The 20,468-nt window shown below is 40.3% G+C and overlaps 1 protein-coding gene across 2 annotated transcripts in view; it reads left to right on the top strand.

Moving 5' to 3' along the window:
- The window catches only part of LOC124804785 (presenilin homolog), a 104,694-nt gene extending 96,081 nt beyond the window's left edge, over positions 1 to 8,613 (top strand). For both annotated transcript variants that reach the window (XM_047265122.1, XM_047265115.1), the window contains 2 exons: positions 3,736 to 3,898; positions 7,302 to 8,613. In XM_047265122.1, coding sequence (XP_047121078.1) covers positions 3,736 to 3,891 — 156 coding nt within the window. In that variant the 3' untranslated portion in view covers positions 3,892 to 3,898; positions 7,302 to 8,613. The remainder of the gene's footprint in view (positions 1 to 3,735; positions 3,899 to 7,301) is intronic.
- Positions 8,614 to 20,468: the final 11,855 nt, after the last annotated feature.

Raw genomic sequence — 20,468 nt, 5'->3', positions numbered from 1 at the left:
CACTGACTGTGCAGAGATTTCTGTCTTCAGGTGTGTTGTAACTTATTCTGAGGTCAGTTTTGATATTACTTTGAAAAAGTCTTTCAGTACCACTACCTTCTGCTTAAGAACATTCTTATTGTTTTCTTAGCCTGGGCAATAATTCTCTATTTTCATTTGCCATATCAGGGTGTATTATTTGACAAGAATATGGAGACGATAGATTGCTACTCACCACATAGAGAAGGCACTGAGTTGCTGACAGGCACAATGAGAAGACTGCTAAAATGTACACTGAGGTGACAAAAGTCATGGGACATCAATATGCACATATATACATGGGGTTGGTATTGCACACGCAATATATAAAAGGCAGTGGATTGGCGGAGCTGTCATTTGTACTCAGGTATTCATGTGAAAAGGTTTCTGACGTGATTATGGCTGCACAATGAGTAAGACTTGATCTGGAATGGTAGTTGGAGCTAGACACAAGGGACTTTCCATTTCAGAGATCATTAGGGAATTCAGTATTCTGAGATCTACAGTGCCAATAGTGTGCCGAGAATACCAAATTTCAAGCATTACCTCTCACCATGGACAGTGCAGTGGCCATCAGCCTTTACTTAATGATGAGAGCAGTGGCATTTGCATAGAGTTGCTAGTGCTAACATAAAAGCAACATTGCATGAAATGACTGCATCAATCAATGTGGACTGTATGATGAATGTCTCCTTGGGCAATGTAGTGAAATTTGGCTTAAATGGACTTTGGCAGCAGACAACCAATGCGAGTGCCTTTGGTGATGACACGACATCACCTACAGTGCCTCTTCTCAGCTAGTGACTGTTTCAGTTAGACCCTAGATGAGTGGATTAGCCATGGCCTGGTCAGATGAGTCCTGATTTCTGTTGATAAGAGCTGATGGTAGGGCTCAAGTGTGGCACAGACCTCACAAAGCCATGGAACCAGTTTGTCAACAAGGCACTGTGCATGCTAGTGGTGGCTCCATAATGATGTGGGCTGTGTTTGCTTGGAACAGACTGGGTCCTCTGGTCCAGCTGAACTGACCACTGGGTGGAAATGGTTATGTTCGTTTACTTGGAGACTATTTGCAGCCAAACAGCGATGGAATTTTTATGAGTGACAATGCACCATGTCAGCAGCCCACAATTGTTCACGATTGGTTTGAAGAACATTCTGGACAATTCGAGCAAATGATTTAGCCACCCAATTGCCTGACATGAATCCCATCAAACATTTAAGGTACATAATTGAGAGGTCAGTTCATCCACAAAATCCTGCACCAGCAACACTTTTGGAATTATGGATAGCTCATTATTTCTGCAGGGGACATCCAATGACTTGTTGAGTCAATGCCACATTGAGTTGCTGCACTACACTAGGCAAAAGGAAGTCCAACACAATATTGGGAGGTAACCTGTGACTTTTGGCACCCTCAGTGTATAAGCTTGCAGACAAAGTCCTTCTTCCGAAATAGAGAACATACACATACACAGTCACACAAACACAACTCTTACACACATGGCCACTGTCTCTGGCCACTCAGGCCCTTCTGTGGCTGTATCTGATGTGAGTAGCAGTCTGTTGGGATGAGTGATAGGGGTAAGGAGGACGCATGGGGTGGGGTGGAGGAGGCATAGCAAGGTAGGCATGGGGAAGACGCTGGTAGTGGTGGGGAACATGGTGTGCTGCCTGTGGGAGCGTGCAGGGGCATGATGGTCCCCATGTTAACAGTACTAGCACGTAACTGAACAAAACACCTTAAGAAATGGAAATAATGTGCACCATCATGATACAGGAACAAGCAAAATAAATAATAATGTGACATTTAATCATGGAATATGATAGAGCAAAAATTGGGCACACACAAATGAAGAGCTGTTCTCTCTGACATAATAGAAACTAGTAAATAACAGGTAATTCACACACAGCAATGTCTCTCACAGAAAACTGTGTTAACAAAGGACTGGAAAGTACAAAAGATGCAGTGATCACGTGTAACTCAAAAACAACCGATAGTGAAATCAACTGGGCACAGTGCTACAGAATGTAAGAAAGGGACACCAAAAAAACAAATAAGACAAAGAAAACACCCAACAGCAACTGGTCTACCACAACCATAAAAAATATCACATGGAGGAGGCATGAAAACAGAGGGGAAGGCTACCCAGTTGAGTACAAAGACACACAGATCGAAGTTCCATAACCAAAACAGTTGTTGCTAAAAACTGTACCCTCATCACAACTGTTTAGAGCATTACAGAAAACAAGCTTATCCTCATCTCACTATTGAATCCCATTGTGGGATGTGCATGCTGCAATGGATAGATGTGCCCAGGTAGCCAAAAGAACAATAGAGCTGTATTACACAGTACCTTAAGAAGTAAAACGGCTAACAGCTTCAAAAGTAATACCACTAAAGATTGTCTGGATCTGATAAAGGTTCACATCCAAACACAGTGACAGTTTCTTGAATGAATGTCTGTTGCACCATTATGCTAAAGTAACCACTGAGTTAAGTATACTGTCAATCCTAAATTGGGTAGCATTAATATAGCCCAGAAATGCCCTCATGTGAGTGTAGTCTGTGGTTGAAGCACTTGCAAAGACTCAGTAGTTTGGACATGTATATGAGGCTGTAGGCTCTGACTAGTGTGCGCTGTGCTGTGGTGAATAGAACTGGGATTGTGGGACCACTTACGCAGTCAGTTCCTTGTCCAGAGAACATTAACTGTGAACTCCCGACATTGACTGTTTGTGAGCAGTTGGGCTGCATGCTATGAATCCATGTGGCAGAAGAATACCAGGATACTTAGATAATATCAAGTGGCTTGCAGATGTGAGCTAGTGCCAGTGATAAAAGTGCTGTACCCTGCAGATGTGGCATCACCATATACCGTAACAAATGGCTCTGAGCACTACGGGACTTAACTTCTGAGGTCATCAGTCCCCCATAATTTGGAACTAATTAAACCTAACTAACCTAAGGACATCACACATATCCATGCCCGAGGCAGGATTCGAACCTGCGACCGTAGCGCCCACGCGGTTCCAGACTGTAGTGCCTAGAACTGCTCGGCCACCCCGGCCGGCTATACCGCAACAGCTGCTGCAGGTGTGATGTGCTGCAGTCAAGTTGCAGGTGCCTTTGGCAGAACAGCAACCTGCAGCACTCTGCTGTGTGGTTGGTGGCTGTGTCAAAAGGCATCAGTCACAATTACTACAATTAAAATTATCTTTCTGAGAAAGTTTGAAACCTTAGACTATGGTTCTGGACAGCAAAGTTAGTCAAACTTTAATGTCCGATGTCAAACTTTAATGACCTATGATCAAGGATTCTGGCAGTCCAGAGGTAGTGTGTGTGTAGCTTTCCAAGCATATTTATTTAGATGAGCAGTTGCCTGTTTTCCATTTTATGGCTTGATACCTAGTAGCATACTTAACATATATATACAAATGTGAAGTTTCACAAACAAATTCATGTACTCAGTATCTCATATAATGATTTACAGGGATGATCTTAAGTGAGGATTCTAGTAATAGATTACATACAGGCATCAGTGGGAAGTGCAGAGGTAAAATTAGACTAATTACAGCATGCTCAGATAAATTTAAGCAGCCATTCATCTTGTGCTCCTTATGCAGGTGAAATGGGTAGAAACAAAACTTTTTATTATGTACTGCATACTTATCAATTTATTTGATGAAATGTGCTTATTTTTTGTCATTTTGCAGGGCCTCTGTCTCACATTGTTGCTGCTTGCAATTTTCAAGAAGGCATTGCCTGCTCTTCCAATTTCTATTACATTTGGTCTAGTTTTTTATTTTACAACACGTGAAATTGTCAAACCATTTGCTGATAGTCTGGCCAGTGAGCAGGTGTTTATTTAGTCCACAGGTAAGTGTCATCTTTTTGTAAAACCAATTTATTATTTTTCATTAGGAAGATTTTATGGAATATGAACCGCATTCACTATATTCATTTACTGATGGTTTCAAGATGCCATAACATTTTCAATTGGGTTTCATAGATGTACCAACTGTTAGCCACCCCCGCCCTTCTCCAACACCACATTCCCCACCACACCTGCCTTCTTCCTACACCTGACACTACGCCTTACCCCAGTCAAGCTGCAGAACTACAGCAGGCCATGCTAGGTGTGGTATATGAGTGATGTGCCACATACTCCTGTCAGACATATTTAGGGGCACCTAACAGAATCTGAAATGAGACTCGTTGTTGGTGGTTGGTCAAATCTTACAATACCCAGATTTGTGGGGCAATCAGTGAGACTGTGGCCCAGCCAGTGTTAGACTGTGTAAGAGTATGATGGCAGACATACTTGTTTTCAAGGTTCTGGTCGGCCATGTCTGACTGCCATAATGGAGGATCACCATATTGTGCACCAAGCGCATTGTAACTCCCTCGTGTCTGTGACTGCCATCTGAGAAAAAGTAATGAACTTGCCTGAGCATTCTGAGTCATCCCATACCATTGGTTGGAGACTAGCAGCAGTCAGACTAGGCTGTTGTTAGCGCCATAATAGAAATGGCTGTGTTTGGGTTGATGCTGAAACTGGGAGGCAAGGACAGTGAAAGAATGATGTCGCATTGTGCTCAGTGATGAATTGCAACTCTGCACTACCCCACATCATCAGCAAGTAGGGCGATGACCTGGAGAGTGGTCCAATTCTTCCTTTGTTGTGGAGAGACATAGTGGTGTTATTCCTGGTGTTGTGTTGTGGGGAACCATTGATCATGATTTCAGGTCATGGCTTGTAGTGATTGAGGGAACTCTGAAGGCACAGTGGTACGTGACAGACATCCTGTATCCTTATGTGTTACCTCTCATCTGGAAATATCATGGTGTCATTTTTCAACAGAACAGTGCTTCTCCACACATGGCACATGTGTTTATGAAACATCTGCATGATGTTGAAGTACTCCCATGGCCAGTAAGATCTCCAGATCGGCCCCCCATTAAAAAGTGATGGAGCAGCTCAGACATCAGCTCTGTACCAGTGCCAGTATTTAGGATATCAAGGACCAATTACAACTGTTGTGAACGAGCTCACCTCATGGGAGGATACAACAGCTTAATTAAACCCTTCTCAACCAGATCAGTGCGTATGTCCAAGACAGAGAGGGTGCAGTATCATACTGATAAGTGGGAGTCATATTGCCAAGTTCTTTGTAAATTTGACTCTATTTTGTAATCACCACATACCCTCTCAACCCATGAGGTTTCATTTTATTTCCATCGTATGTTCTGGGTGCTTCATTTTTTTTTTTTTTTGCAGGCAGGATATATTATGAGATAGACTTACCTTCAGGAAGTGAAATATACATTACTACCAATGGAAAATGGAATGGAATTAGTAGTTCCTTTGTCAGGGAGGAGAGAGGGTTGTGTTGGGAAAAGTTGAGAAGGAAGGTCACTCAGATTCCAGAATGAGAAAGATCCACCTGTAATGAGGGGGAGGGTAGACAAAGATGAAGGGGGATACACCAGATGGTTTTAGCATATCAGTCATCAAAGGAAAACGTGTCATGTTGTATAAATACATAAGGCAGTTCTTGCAAACTGGCTGTGGCATTTGACTCTCTGAAATATTCAGTGACTTGCAAATCTCCTAAAAAAAATTATATGCTGAAGAACAGCTCCACCCGATATTCTGCCATTGTACCAAAACCAATTCCATTAAATCCATAATTTGCATCCGCTGTGGAAAGCACATAAAACCATTGGGTGGATAGGTTCGTATTTAAAATAAAATGACCAAATTGCAGCTGTAGGAATTATATTAGCATGTTTTCTATCAATGCAGCATGCAAAGTGCATAAAATTTCACCTCTATGCAAATCATTCACTATCTTGGACCGATCATGTGAGCATACGTCGTGTGAGCTCAACCTATTTCAGGTACAAACAGATGCTTGTACAAGCTTATTGGTAAGCTAAGATTTGAAGCTCAGCTGTTGCTGTCATACTGCATGTGACACTCTTCATCTGTAGGTGTCAGCCATTTTGTTTTTCCATAATTGCTGATTCCAAATTTTGTTCATGTTCCCTTATCTGCCATTTCTACAAGAGCAAGATCTGATGTTTTGACATTTGTTGTATTGGCAGTCGTCTTGTTTTAAAATATATGATCTTAAGCTAATGTGATTAGCATTTGATTCAATAAAACTTTACTGAGTGTGTGTTGATATTTTGGTATAACAAATGATTCAGCTGTATATCACGGCTTTGCCTTGTTACAACTGGAGAGAAAGGGCACATATACAACTGCAGTGACAAACCCCAAGCAGTTATACCAATGAAGACTACTTGTAAAAGTTACCAAAATGGTGATTCTTTGGGCTATTTTGTCGAAAACTGACAGCCTGAGCCCGTGGCTGTGTAAAAAATATAAGTTGACTCTTACAGAGAAGATAACTGTAACCAACCACTTTTTATAATGTTATTTATTTAAATAATGCCGTTACCAGTTTCAAACTGACAGGCTCATCAGACAGCCTGTTCACATTAAGATTCATTTTACATTAGTTTTCACTTTTTGTTCTCCTAAAAACATGAAATTTTTTTGGGGTAGTGGTGCCCTACAACCAAAACAAGATATGAGCCAGTGTCTATTTAACTGTAATTATGCGTAACAATGATTTTAAATGATGCAAACAAATTATCAAAGGGAAGATGTTTTGGTCACTTACGTTGAAATCCATGCCATTACATTCCAGTGCTGACTGCTTGTGTTCATACAGCAGCAAAGACTGCATGAAGCACCATATATAAAGAAAGTGCTTCATACAGTCTGCGCTGCATGAACACAAGCAATCAGCACTAGAATGTAACGGTGCAGATTTTTCAATGAGTGGCCAAAACATCTTCACTTCAATAATTTGTTCACATCATTTAAAATTGTTGTGAGGCACAATTACAGTGAAATAGACATTTTCTCATATCTTGTTTTGGTTGTAGGGCACCATCGCCCCAAGGAAATTTCATCATTTGGGAAAACTAAAAGAGAAAACTAATGTAAAATGTATCTTAACCTGAACAAGCCATCTGATGATGAACCTTTCAGTTTGAAACCGCTAACAGTGCTATTTAAAAAAATAAATAAATAGCATTATAAAAAGTGGTTGGTTGCTGTTATCTTCTGTTTAAGAGTTAACCTATATGATGATTCTTTGCTTTACAACAACACTTTATTTTCTTTAGTTGTTATACTGATTTATTACAAAATATGTATTTTGTTTCTCTTTTGAAGTGAACTAAACTATTGTTATCTTCACAGGTCTTTACCATGTTCACCTCTTTAAGTAATTGTTTGGCTGTGGTCCGACAGATGCTGAAAGCAGCTTGAGAGTGTTGCTTACTTGGATGGAACCTCTGTCACCAGACCATGCAAACTGATCTATAGTCTGTGATAATGAAACTGTTGCATTCACTTGTCTTTGTTACCATAATTTTTGGCAGCTTGATATATCTGAAACTCAGTAGCTAGAGATGGGACTTACATATGTATATTACAACATGCAACAATTTTTTATACTTCATTTGCTAACTTATACTAAAGCCAAATATAAATAAAATTTTAAAGTTGAAAAATAGATCAAATATTATATGTAACTTTAGTAACTAATTGATATTGATCCTCAAGTATCATAGCTGATCAAAACATCATGAAGAACAGTTGTTTAGTATTTTTCTTTTGTGTAATTATGAAGTGTGAATGAAATTCTTGGACTCTGACGTGTACGTTATTTTGAATGGATGTGTTCATTAACAAATATAACCTCATGAATAAATGTTACATTAAGTTACTTAAAAATTTTCTGTTAAGGTACGGCCACTTTATAATTAGGCCTACCTGTTTTACATGCAGCTTATACTGCAGTATTTGATGAAAGATAATGGATAAGTTAAATTCTGTCCAGACACTTATTGAAGTGAAAAAAGAAACTAAAAAGCACATAAAAGATGTGTAAAGTCTTTAGATAAATTGTTTGTTGTTTGGGATGGACACCACATGGAAAAGTTGACAATATCAAGGTTTCAAAGTGAGTGGTCGCCTCTTATGGTTCAGAGAGCAGACAAAAATCTATGAAAATAAAAAGAAAATCTACTCAGAAATATAATTTTTTCGGCATTATGGAAAAGAGACATGGGATGAAATAGGTTTAATTGGTGAAACATTACAAACAAAATTCAAATTGCTGTGACACTGAATGACAAATTTTCCTATGTGCTTTCCATTTCTTTAAATTTCTTCTGTCCTGTTTAGTTCAGTATTTATCTACTCAGGAACCAGGACTTTTGCCTGGTGCCCTGTGCAGTCCCCACTCTCCTCCCACCTCTCAAGACCATATTTTTAATTAAAATATAAAAGACACTGCCAGTTTCTTGATGTGGCTATTACCCTCAACATCAGTTAATTAGTTAGTTGTGGAGTTAAAATGTCTACTTGTAGTATAATATTTATTGGAAGAATCACTGACAAGGAGACCTCGTGCCAATCGGATTTTCCTAACTTTTTATATTTGTGGTACATGAAGTTCAGAACTCAAATATCAATTTGCCAAAGCAGTTCAGTGTGCAACCCCCCCCCCCCCCCCGCCACCCCCCCCCCCCCCCCCCGCCACACACACACACACACACACACACACACACACACACACAAAAATGGTCAAGAAAATTGATTTTGAAGTTTTCTGATCATCATTAATATGCTAAATTAAGGTCAATTTTTCTACAGGAAGCACGGTAGTGTGCTTGCCTGCTGTGTAGGGGGCCTGGGTTTGATTCCCAACAGTTTCAAATTTTTAAACGAAGTTGTGTGTTCTTCAAAAACTTCCACGAAGTGTAAAATACATAAAGATGGGGAAACAATCAATAACATTGAGATTAATTGCTTGATCGGCTCTCATTTGTAATTCCTTTTTTTTTTCAAATACCTATGTCATTTAAATACAAAAGTTGTCAGATATATGCTGGTTAACACATATATATGTCTCATTTTTATGAAAAATTCATGTTTTTCTTATTGCTAATGACATATCACTTACAAAATCCAGTTTTTATAGCAAATATAAATTCTTATTACCAATCTTTTATAAAAATTGATAATCAGCAATGTTTAAATTTAAAAACGACATTACAAATTATTTTTTTGAACTGCTTTGATCAATTGATATTTGAGTTCCAAGCTTCACCTACTCTAAATATAAAAATTTACAAAAATCCAATTGGCATGTGATGTCCTTGTAAGACTGTAGTTCCTAACATTTAATTTGAACAACTCAAATTTCATAAAAAATACAATTACTGTATTTATTTTGTTCATATTGCATGTACAGTTTTATATATTTTTAATAATAGAATTTATAATACATAAAATCAGTTGCATATTTATTGTTGTACTTCTTTTCATTACCACATTAACACTGCTGCACCCCTGCAGTGCTATTGTTTTATGAAAGATCTGATGTTATAGTATCAAATCTCTTTACAGGGCAGAAAATAGCTTTGGTTACATATGATTCAATTTTAAACAGAAAAAAATATTGTTTGAATTTTTAGTTAAAAACAAGAGTTTACTCTGGAATACAATAACTTTTAGGAAGTTGTGAAATGTGCTAGAGAAGATTGGAAATGAGATGTCAGCAGTGAAACTGTTAGTGTAGTACTGACAACTTTTGTAAATCTGGATTTGTGTTTATTTTCAATTTTTTATTGAACTGCCATAAAAATTTCAAAACTTGATAACTTTGGTTTATGAGAACCAATAATATACCTTGATTATTAGAATTTTCTGTACAAATATCCGTCATCTCACAGCTTTCAATATGAAAGTAGACCACCCGACCAATACAAGACATTGCTATCGATAAATTTGTACCTATTAATAGATGATGTGCTATTCTTGAACAGAAGTGAATTGGATTTATTTGCCTGTAGACAACTGTTGTGTTGTATAAGGCATCGTAAATTGTTACGTAATTATACAGTTGCTTACACAAATTATACAAAAGGTAGGTACATAATTCTACAGATGGTTATACAAATGATTATACAAAAGGTTAACATATATAGATATTATTACATAAATATAGCATATCTTGTGCTCATCCATAATTAGTTTTGTTACACTGGTTGCACAGACAAATTTTGATGTATATCATAAGTTACAATTTTGTTAGTTCACAATCACGTTTATAATAAAAGAGCATCATATTTTTCATTATATAAAATAGTAATATATTATCATTATATGAAAGAACATCATATTTTTTCATTATGTATGGATTCACTTGTACTGTAGAATGCTTTGTCTTTCAGCCATATCTCTACCACCATTTTAAATTTATTTTCATGCTATTCCCTTGTGCCATGTGATATAGTGTTAAAAAATGCTTAGCCAGCATGTACAAAATAATTTTGGACTTTACTCAAACGCGACCAAGGAATGTCTCATAAGTTTCTGTTTCTTGTTTCATATGAGTGCACATCTGACCTGCTTTCATACGTGTTTGGCTTGCATAAGTGCTTTGAGTATGTATGGACTGGGCACTGTAAGTATTTTGTGCCCAATAAAGTACTGTCTGCAAGAAGGTAATTTGCTCAAGCCAAAAATACATCTAATGGCTTCTTCTGCCACTGGAAGACATCTTTTGCCCCAACAGAGTTACCCCAAAGAAGCATTCCATAATGCAAATGTGCATGAAAAAAGGCATAATATGCCAGGAGCATGCACTCGTTAGTGACTCAATCCTTGCCAACTTTCTGCACAGTTCTTCTGTGTGGGTATTCCAGCATAATTTAGTATCTAGATATATGCCAACAATTTTACTGAATGTCTGAGTTCATTTGGTCCATTATTAATATCTCTAAGGGGAAAGAGGATGTGTTCAGTTTTGTTTTTATGTAATGACAGTCTATTTTCATGGAACCACTGAGTTGCCTTTTCCATGATTGAGTTGCTCATTTGTTTGACAACATTCGCATCACTATGTGACATGGTAAAAGTTGTGTCATCGGCATACATTACCAGTTATTCCACGTTTTTCAAGATTTTTAATTAAAATGCTATTTGCGACAGTGTCAAATGCCTTGGTTAAAGCTACTGAAGTTGCATAGGTGTGTTCCCTATTTTCAAAACCATGTAATATTGGTCATAAAACTTCCTGAAATGCCTTTATTGTTGATGGCCCACTTCAGAATCCATATTGGGCCCTATTTAAGAGGTTGTAAGACTAAAAAAAAACATGTAATTGGTCTTTCATTAGTGTTTCAATAATTTTGGATATTATAGGTACTATTGCAATGGGTCCATAATTTTGGGGTGAATTTCTGCCTCCTGTTTTAAATTCAGGCAATACAATTATCGTGAGATTTAAAACTTTCCCGGCGTACATATTGTTCCACAAAGGCCCCTACGGCACATGCGTGGTGGATTCACTTGGCGTTGCGCGTGCGCTACTTGAGCGTGTTCGACTCTGCTGTGCCGCACGCCCTCCGTGGTGACAACTCACCGCATGGATATCAATTTGATCGCAGGATGACAATCAAATTGATATCGATGCAGCGAGTTTTCACCACGGATGGCACGCGGCGCATCAGAATCGAACACGCTCAAATAGCGCACGTGTAATGCCAAGTGAATCCACCACGCATGTGCTGGAGGGGCCCTAAATACCAGAGATCAGGGAGTTTTCGCCAGTATCACCTGAAGATTGCCAGAAGACTCTGTGCCAAAATATTGTGGTGGGAAGTTGCAAACATCCGGCAGTTCTCCCGAAATTTTGTGGAACAATACAATTGTCAGTTTAAGGCAGTCTGGAAATGTTCCTTCTGTAAACATCCTATTGATTAGATAAGACAGTGGACTGCATATAGTGTCTATTATTTTCTTTCTGATAAAATTAGAAAAACCATAGATGTCCTCAGTTCTGGAGTTGCCCAGTGATTTGACTAAATTCAGTATATCCTTACGATAAATAGTTCTCCATCCATATTTTGGCAAGTCTACTCGTAACTCTGTTTCCCACAAATTGGGAAGACTAACTTCATTGTCCTCTAAATTTCTTTCATCTGTTATAGCTAATTCCCCAGAATTTATGAAACTATTATTTAGTTCATCTGCACCTAAATACACTCCTGGAAATGGAAAAAAGAACACATTGACACCGGTGTGTCAGACCCACCATACTTGCTCCGGACACTGCGAGAGGGCTGTACAAGCAATGATCACACGCACGGCACAGCGGACACACCAGGAACCGCGGTGTTGGCCGTCGAATGGCGCTAGCTGCGCAGCATTTGTGCACCGCCGCCGTCAGTGTCAGCCAGTTTGCCGTGGCATACGGAGCTCCATCGCAATCTTTAACACTGGTAGCATGCCGCGACAGCGTGGACGTGAACCGTATGTGCAGTTGACGGACTTTGAGCGAGGGCGTATAGTGGGCATGCGGGAGGCCGAGTGGACGTACCGCCGAATTGCTCAAGACGTGGGGCGTGAGGTCTCCACAGTACATCGATGTTGTCGCCAGTGGTCGGCGGGAGGTGCACGTGCCCGTCGACCTGGCACCGGACCGCAGCGACGCACGGATGCACGCCAAGACCGTAGGATCCTACGCAGTGCCATAGGGGACCGCACCGCCACTTCCCAGCAAATTAGGGACACTGTTGCTCCTGGGGTATCGGCGAGGACCATTCGCAACCGTCTCCATAAAGCTGGGCTACGGTCCCGCACACCGTTAGGCCGTCTTCCACTCACGCCCCAACATCGTGCAGCCCGCCTCCAGTGGTGTCGCGACAGGCGTGAATGGAGGGACGAATGGGGACGTGTCGTCTTCAGCGATGAGAGTCGCTTCTGCCTTGGTGCCAATGATGGTCGTATGCGTGTTTGGCGCCATGCAGGTGAGCGCCACAATCAGGACTGCATACGACCGAGGCACACAGGGCCAACACCCGGCATCATGGTGTGGGGAGCGATCTCCTACACTGGCCGTACACCACTGGTGATCGTCGAGGGGACACTGAATAGTGCACGGTACATCCAAACCGTCATCGAACCCATCGTTCTACCATTCCTAGACCGGCAAGGGAACTTGCTGTTCCAACAGGACAATGCACGTCCGCATGTATCCCATGCCACCCAACGTGCTCTAGAAGGTGTAAGTCAACTACCCTGGCCAGCAAGATCTCCGGATCTGTCCCCCATTGAGCATGTTTGGGACTGGATGAAGCGTCGTCTCACGCGGTCTGCACGTCCAGCACGAACGCTGGTCCAACTGAGGCGCCAGGTGGAAATGGCATGGCAAGCCGTTCCATAGAACTACATCCAGCATCTCTACGATCGTCTCCAAGGGAGAATAGCAGCCTGCATTGCTGCGAAAGGTGGATATCCACTGTACTAGTGCCGACATTGTGCATGCTCTGTTGCCTGTGTCTATGTGCCTGTGGTTCTGTGAGTGTGATCATGTGATGTACCTGACCCCAGGAATGTGTCAATAAAGTTTCCCCTTCCTGGGACAATGAATTCACAGTGTTCTTATTTCAATTTCCAGGAGTGTATTTCATCCCATCTCCTTGTAAACATGATGTGATCACGTTTTATATCATCACCAGGTTGATAGTTTTTAAAATTTGCAATATTATTAATAACCTCCTCTTGACCTGTGATTTTATAACTTCCTTGTGTTAAATATGAGTGAAGATAACTTTGCACACAAACACTTATATAATGCAATTTCAGACAAATGATAATGACATGTCAGTGCCAGAAACAGACATTAAGTTCATACACTAAATGGAAAACTGTGTGTGAAATTCCTTTGTGTCCAATTGGTTAAATGTTAAAATGGAGTCAATTTTAGATACTCTACTCAAAGAGCTCAGCATCTCTCATTGTGATCACCTAAAGACAAGAATGTTTGTTTATTTTGTGTATTTTCACTCCTTGTTATCTTACTTCGGTGCAGTGCACATAAAGTGAATAAAATGTTTTTTCACTAGGTGTGAGCAGTAAAAATACCATGTGAAACAGGTAGCTATACATCTTGCAGAAGCATTTTTAAGGATCTTAGAATTCTTATACTCACTCTTCAGGACATTAACTCCTTAAGGATGACAAAGATGATGATAACAATGTTATTGAATTTCCTCATGCTGAGAAATGAAGAAGAGTGATCTGTTTCACTAGGCAACTATGTTCTATAGCCAAGATCACATAAAGATTTATCTATTTTCAGCTACCAGTTTTAACAGATTTTGCTGTCATCTTCTGGTCTGTAACATAGTGCATATACATGATTTACGCCAGATATGTGAGAAAATTTTTTTTTTACGTTACAAGAAACAGAACATTTACGTAACGTCAAAAAATTTTGAACGTATGTAAATGTAGTTTCCATTTCTGTTTCTTGTCATGTCAGACAAAAAAAAAACATTTTTCTCAAATATTATCTCGTAGGTCATGATAGGAGAGATTTTTCCCTGTATATGCACAGTTTTACAGACCAGAAGATGACAGCAAAATCTGTCAAAACCAATTGTTGAAAATAAAGATGTATTTATATGATATTGGCTATTGAAAGTTTTATACTCTGTAATTATTATAAAGGAAAAGCATACAGTTGTCAGTGTTCTGTACTAATTTGTTTTGTTAATTGATTTTTGGCTTAGAAGGCTGTATTTTAAATTAACTGACTATTGTCGTCCAGGAGAATAAGGTATTAGAGATATTGATAAAGATTTTACACAATGGGGAGTCAGGCTCAAACACAGAGTAAATGCCATCTTTGATGGAGCAATAGTACTGTAGCTCAAAATATTAAAGTTAAACATTATTTAAATGTAAAGGGTACAAACCAGAAAAACGTGAAAAATAAACATCTTACAACCTGTGTGTGTGTGTGTGTGTGTGTGTGTGTGTGAGAGAGAGAGAGAGAGAGAGAGAGAGAGAGAGAGGGAGGGGGGGGGGGGGGGGGACAATGAGCAAAGATCTACACTCAACAGAAGAGAACATAATTCTTTGCTTATTTCATCATCCTCTGTTTCCACCTCATCTGACACACACACACACACACATACACATACACACATACACACACACACTCTCTCTCTCTCTCTCTCTCTCTCTCTCTCTCTCTCTCTCTCTCTCTACACACACACACACTACACACACACACACACACACACACCTTGTACAGTGTTATTCTTAATGTGTTCTGGTTTGTACCCTTTACCATTGTTCATTCAAAGATGACATTTACTCTTTTTTCGCACCTTACTCTCCACAGATAATATCGAGCTAGTGGTTAGTGCACTGTACTTGTACTTAGGAGGATGATAGTTCAAACCCATGTCCGACGACACAGATTTAGGTTTTCAATTGTTTTCCTAAATCGCTTAAGGAAAATGCTTGAATGATTGCTTCGGAAGCCTGCGGTTGCTTTCATTCTTCATCCTTCCCTAATCTAATCTAATGACCTCGATGTCAACAGGACATTAAACACTTAATTTCTTCCTCCTCCTCCTCCTCCTCCTCCTCCTCCTCCTCCTCCTCTTCTCCCAAGCTTAATATCTTTTTCAATGTTATCCTCCAGTACTGAATCCTCTTTGACAAAGAAAATTAGTTATAGTATGATGATGGCTTATAAGCTGAAAACTAGTTAATGCAGTAAATTAATATTGGTAGAACATTGCTATTTTGTGCTTATGATGTGTAATAATAAAGCAACTGTTTGAGCTGAACTATGGTTTATGCAGTCACAATACAGGACACAAAAATAATAGTCATGCATATTTCAGCTCCAGGCCAAGGGTTCTGAGTGCAATTATGTACTATGGTGAAAAAATATTCAATAAACTCCGATCTAAAGCAAAGCAAGAAAGCCACTCTTTCTACAAATTATCTGAATGTCTAGGAACAGAGAGTGAAAAGTTCTATTAGCTAAATGGCAAGTAGCAGTGTTACTTGTAAAACTGCATGACAAGTAGTAATGTACTATAATAATAGGACTTATTTTTTTGAAAATACAGTTGTGGTGAAGTAATATTGAGCTATCAATAGCAGGCGAATGGCTTTTACATTGTGAAACTGAGGAGGCAGCATCTTTTTCAAAGTAGTAGCTTTTGATCATACCACATTGTTGCAGCTATTTTCCTCTTTTTGTGGTGGGACCTATGGAACAATGAACGAGTGGATGAATGAAATGGATGTATCATCTAACCAAAAACTACACTCCTGGAAATTGAAATAAGAACACCGTGATTCATTGTCCCAGGAAGGGGAAACTTTATTGACACATTCCTGGGGTCAGATACATCACATGATCACACTGACAGAACCACAGGCACATAGACACAGGCAACAGAGCATGCACAATGTCGGCACTAGTACAGTGTATATCCACCTTTCGCAGCAATGCAGGCTGCTATTCTCCCATGGAGACGATCGTAGAGATGCTGGATGTAGTCCTGTGGAACGGCTTGCCATGCCATTTCCACCTGGCGCCTCAGTTGGACCAGCGTTCGTGCTGGACGTGCAGACCGCGTGAGACGACGCTTCATCCGGTCCCAAACATGCTCAATGGGGGACAGATCCGGAGATCTTGCTGGCCAGGGTAGTTGACTTACACCTTCTAGAGCACGTTGGGTGGCACGGGATACATGCGGACGTGCATTGTCCTGTTGGAACAGCAAGTTCCCTTGCCGGTCTAGGAATGGTAGAACGATGGGTTCGATGACGGTTTGGATGTACCGTGCACTATTCAGTGTCCCCTCGACGATCACCAGTGGTGTACGGCCAGTGTAGGAGATCGCTCCCCACACCATGATGCCGGGTGTTGGCCCTGTGTGCCTCGGTCGTATGCAGTCCTGATTGTGGTGCTCACCTGCACGGCGCCAAACACGCATACGACCATCATTGGCACCAAGGCAGAAGCGACTCTCATCGCTGAAGACGACACGTCTCCATTCGTCCCTCCATTCACGCCTGTCGCGACACCACTGGAGGCGGGCTGCACGATGTTGGGGCGTGAGCGGAAGACGGCCTAACAGTGTGCGGGACCGTAGCCCAGCTTCATGGAGACGGTTGCGAATGGTCCTCACCGATACCCCAGGAGCAACAGTGTCCCTAATTTGCTGGGAAGTGGCGGTGCGGTCCCCTATGGCACTGCGTAGGATCCTACGGTCTTGGCGTGCATCCGTGCGTCGCTGCGGTCCGGTGCCAGGTCGACGGGCACGTGCACCTCCCGCCGACCACTGGCGACAACATCGATGTACTGTGGAGACCTCACGCCCCACGTCTTGAGCAATTCGGCGGTACGTCCACTCGGCCTCCCGCATGCCCACTATACGCCCTCGCTCAAAGTCCGTCAACTGCACATACGGTTCACGTCCACGCTGTCGCGGCATGCTACCAGTGTTAAAGATTGCGATGGAGCTCCGTATGCCACGGCAAACTGGCTGACACTGACGGCGGCGGTGCACAAATGCTGCGCAGCTAGCGCCATTCGACGGCCAACACCGCGGTTCCTGGTGTGTCCGCTGTGCCGTGCGTGTGATCATTGCTTGTACAGCCCTCTCGCAGTGTCCGGAGCAAGTATGGTGGGTCTGACACACAGGTGTCAATGTGTTCTTTTTTCCATTTCCAGGAGTGTAGTTCTAATGTTTAAGAATCTAATGGTAATTATTATGAATGTTCTTTATTTTTGTTGTTATATTTATTGTTCTGTAATACCTAATTCATGCATATCAGCAGGAACTCCCAATTGTTAACAGCTCCTGATGAAAATTAGTGACTCTCTTGTGCTGACAGATTTAGCTTTTTGCAGTTTGCCATTAGAATTTATGATTTGTTTTCTGTTTCACCTTAGTCAAATTTTAAGTATATAGTAACTAGCTGTCAAAGAGCAATGGCGAAATTATTCTACCTGGTGTGTAAGGAATATGGGACAGATGAAATACCTTCAGACCAGGGGGCCACCCATGGGAGGGGGGGGGGGGGGGGGGGTCAATGGGGGCAGCATCCCTAGTGAGAATTCATTTAGTTTATGAATATGAAAAAAGACGTCTAACCATAGGGCTTGGTATTTTATGAGCTAAAATACCTGGTGAACTATCACTAAAATAACCTGAAAATTCCAATAAAACACAGAAAAAATGATATAAAACACTCATAAATTAGGCTATAAAATTAACTGTAACGATGAAAAACTTTATTGGATGTTGGAACTGCAATTACAAAAAGGGCAATTCATTTAAAATCACTATGTTTTTCCTTAAAAAAAAATCATCCATTCAAGATGTATGAAAATGGTTATATAACCATCTTAGAGCTATTATAGGTTCTCGACAGTGAGGGAAAATCTGTTGACAAACAACATGAGCTTGTAGTTAGAAGATCTTTCAACATTTGCTGAAATGATGGGAGCGTGCATTTAGATATTTTTCTTTACTTTCAAAAACAAATCTAAAAAATTTTACAAATGGACATTATGTTTGTTACAGTACTGATATTTTTATTTTTTCATACCATAGTTGGTCCAAGTTAACAACAACAAGCAATTTGACAATGACAATAAGCAGATGAACTATCAATTTATTTCCAACATGTACAAATACAGTCGTGACCAACATTATACTGTTTATCCTAGAGGAACAAGCAGCATTGTTCATTCTTGCCAACATTAAAAGAATGAATTGTTCTGTTGTAAATCAGCGTTAAACACAGACCTGTAGAAATCTTAGAAATGACACCATCCTTGAAAAATTAAGTGCCATAATTGTATGGTAAAAAATGCAAAGTTAAATTTACATATCAACAGCAAGAATATTCAGGATTTTAGTACTTTGTGAACAATGCATTGATCATAAGGAAAGAATGATTACATGTTAACAAACTATGGTTCTATTAGTAAGCTATAATAAAATGAAATTAAATTACCAATTGACTTACTGATAAAATTACTAAATACGTACTACTAACTATGTACATAGCGTATTGTGAAAGCCACCATATGGTGCATGGTGGAGGTTACCTTGTATCACTACTAGCCATTTCCTTTGCCATCCCACTCACTGATGGAGCAAGGGAAAAATTGCTTTTTATGTGTTTTAGTACAAGCCCTAATTTCTCTCATCTTGTCCTTGTGGTCTTCAAGCAAAATGTATATTGGTGGCAGTAGAACCACTCTGCAGCCAGCTGCAAATGTTGGTTCTGTAAATTTTCTCAATATGGTTTCATGAACTTAATGTCACCTTCCCTCCAGGGATTCCCATTTGAGTTCCCAAAGGATCTCCATAATATTTGCATGTTGTTTGAACTCACCAATAACAAATCTTGCAGCCCACCTCTGAACTGCTTAGATGTCTTCTTTTAATCTGACATAATGCAAATCCCAAACACTCAAGCAGTAATCAAGTATAGGTCGCACTATCATCCTACAAGTGGTCTCTATAGATGTACTACACTTTCTGGAAACTTTCAGATAGACTGAAACCAGTAATTCACCTTCGATTTCATATTGTTTTGTGGTGCTATGCCTAGATGTTTAATCGACATGACTGTGTCAAACAGTGCACTACTAATGTTGTATTTGAACATTACTGGATTGTTTTACTCATTGGTGCATTAACTTACATTTTTCCACATTTAGAGCAAGCTTCCAGACATCTCACCAAATAGAAATTCTGACAAACAATGGAAACTACTGGTAGGAATACCAACAATGTAGAAAAAGATAGAGTGCTACTTACCATAAAGAAGATTCATTAAGTTCCAGACAGGAACAACTAAAAGACACTTGGATAAAGCTTTCAGTCACAGCCTTCATGAGCAAAAGAAAAACATACACCATTCACGGCAGCTCGGGCTGAGCTGCTGGAGTTGGAAGTCATATGTGCATGGGGTTTGTGTGCTTGCTTGTGTGTATGAATGGTATGTGTTTCTCTTTTGCTGATGAAGGCTGTGACCGAAATCCTTATGTCTTTTAATTGTGCTTATCTGCAACTTAATGTGTCTTCTTTTATCGAATCACTCCTCGTTGTTCCTGCTTACTCGCCTGCATGTTCAGTAGTGGGCGATAACTGGTGTGATCACTTTCTCTTCGGTGTGAAACCACACTGGCGCTATGCAACATCAAACGGTCCACACGCATCAGTCCCTGTACCGTAGACGGCGCCACCATACCTGCAGTTACCCGGTGCCACCTTACGTGTAAGGCAAAGGAAGACAAACTGACCAGGTTTCATTTGAATGAACCTCTTATATTACTCGAACATAGAAAATGCTGAAGAATTCTGCAGCAAATGACATTAAGGATACATGTTCTTTTACCTTTCTCATATGCAGGAGTCACCTCCTCTTTTTTCCAGTAAGTTGGGATTTCATGCTAGACAAGAGATTCATGATAAGTGCAAGGTAAGTTAGGGTCCAGTGCCAAATCATATTGTA

Source organism: Schistocerca piceifrons, chromosome 1 (assembly GCF_021461385.2).
Source record: "Schistocerca piceifrons isolate TAMUIC-IGC-003096 chromosome 1, iqSchPice1.1, whole genome shotgun sequence".
NCBI classification, from domain to species: Eukaryota; Metazoa; Arthropoda; class Insecta; order Orthoptera; family Acrididae; genus Schistocerca; species Schistocerca piceifrons.
The sequence above is the reverse complement of the archived record's forward strand: the minus strand, read 5'-3'. Positions and strand labels throughout refer to the sequence as shown.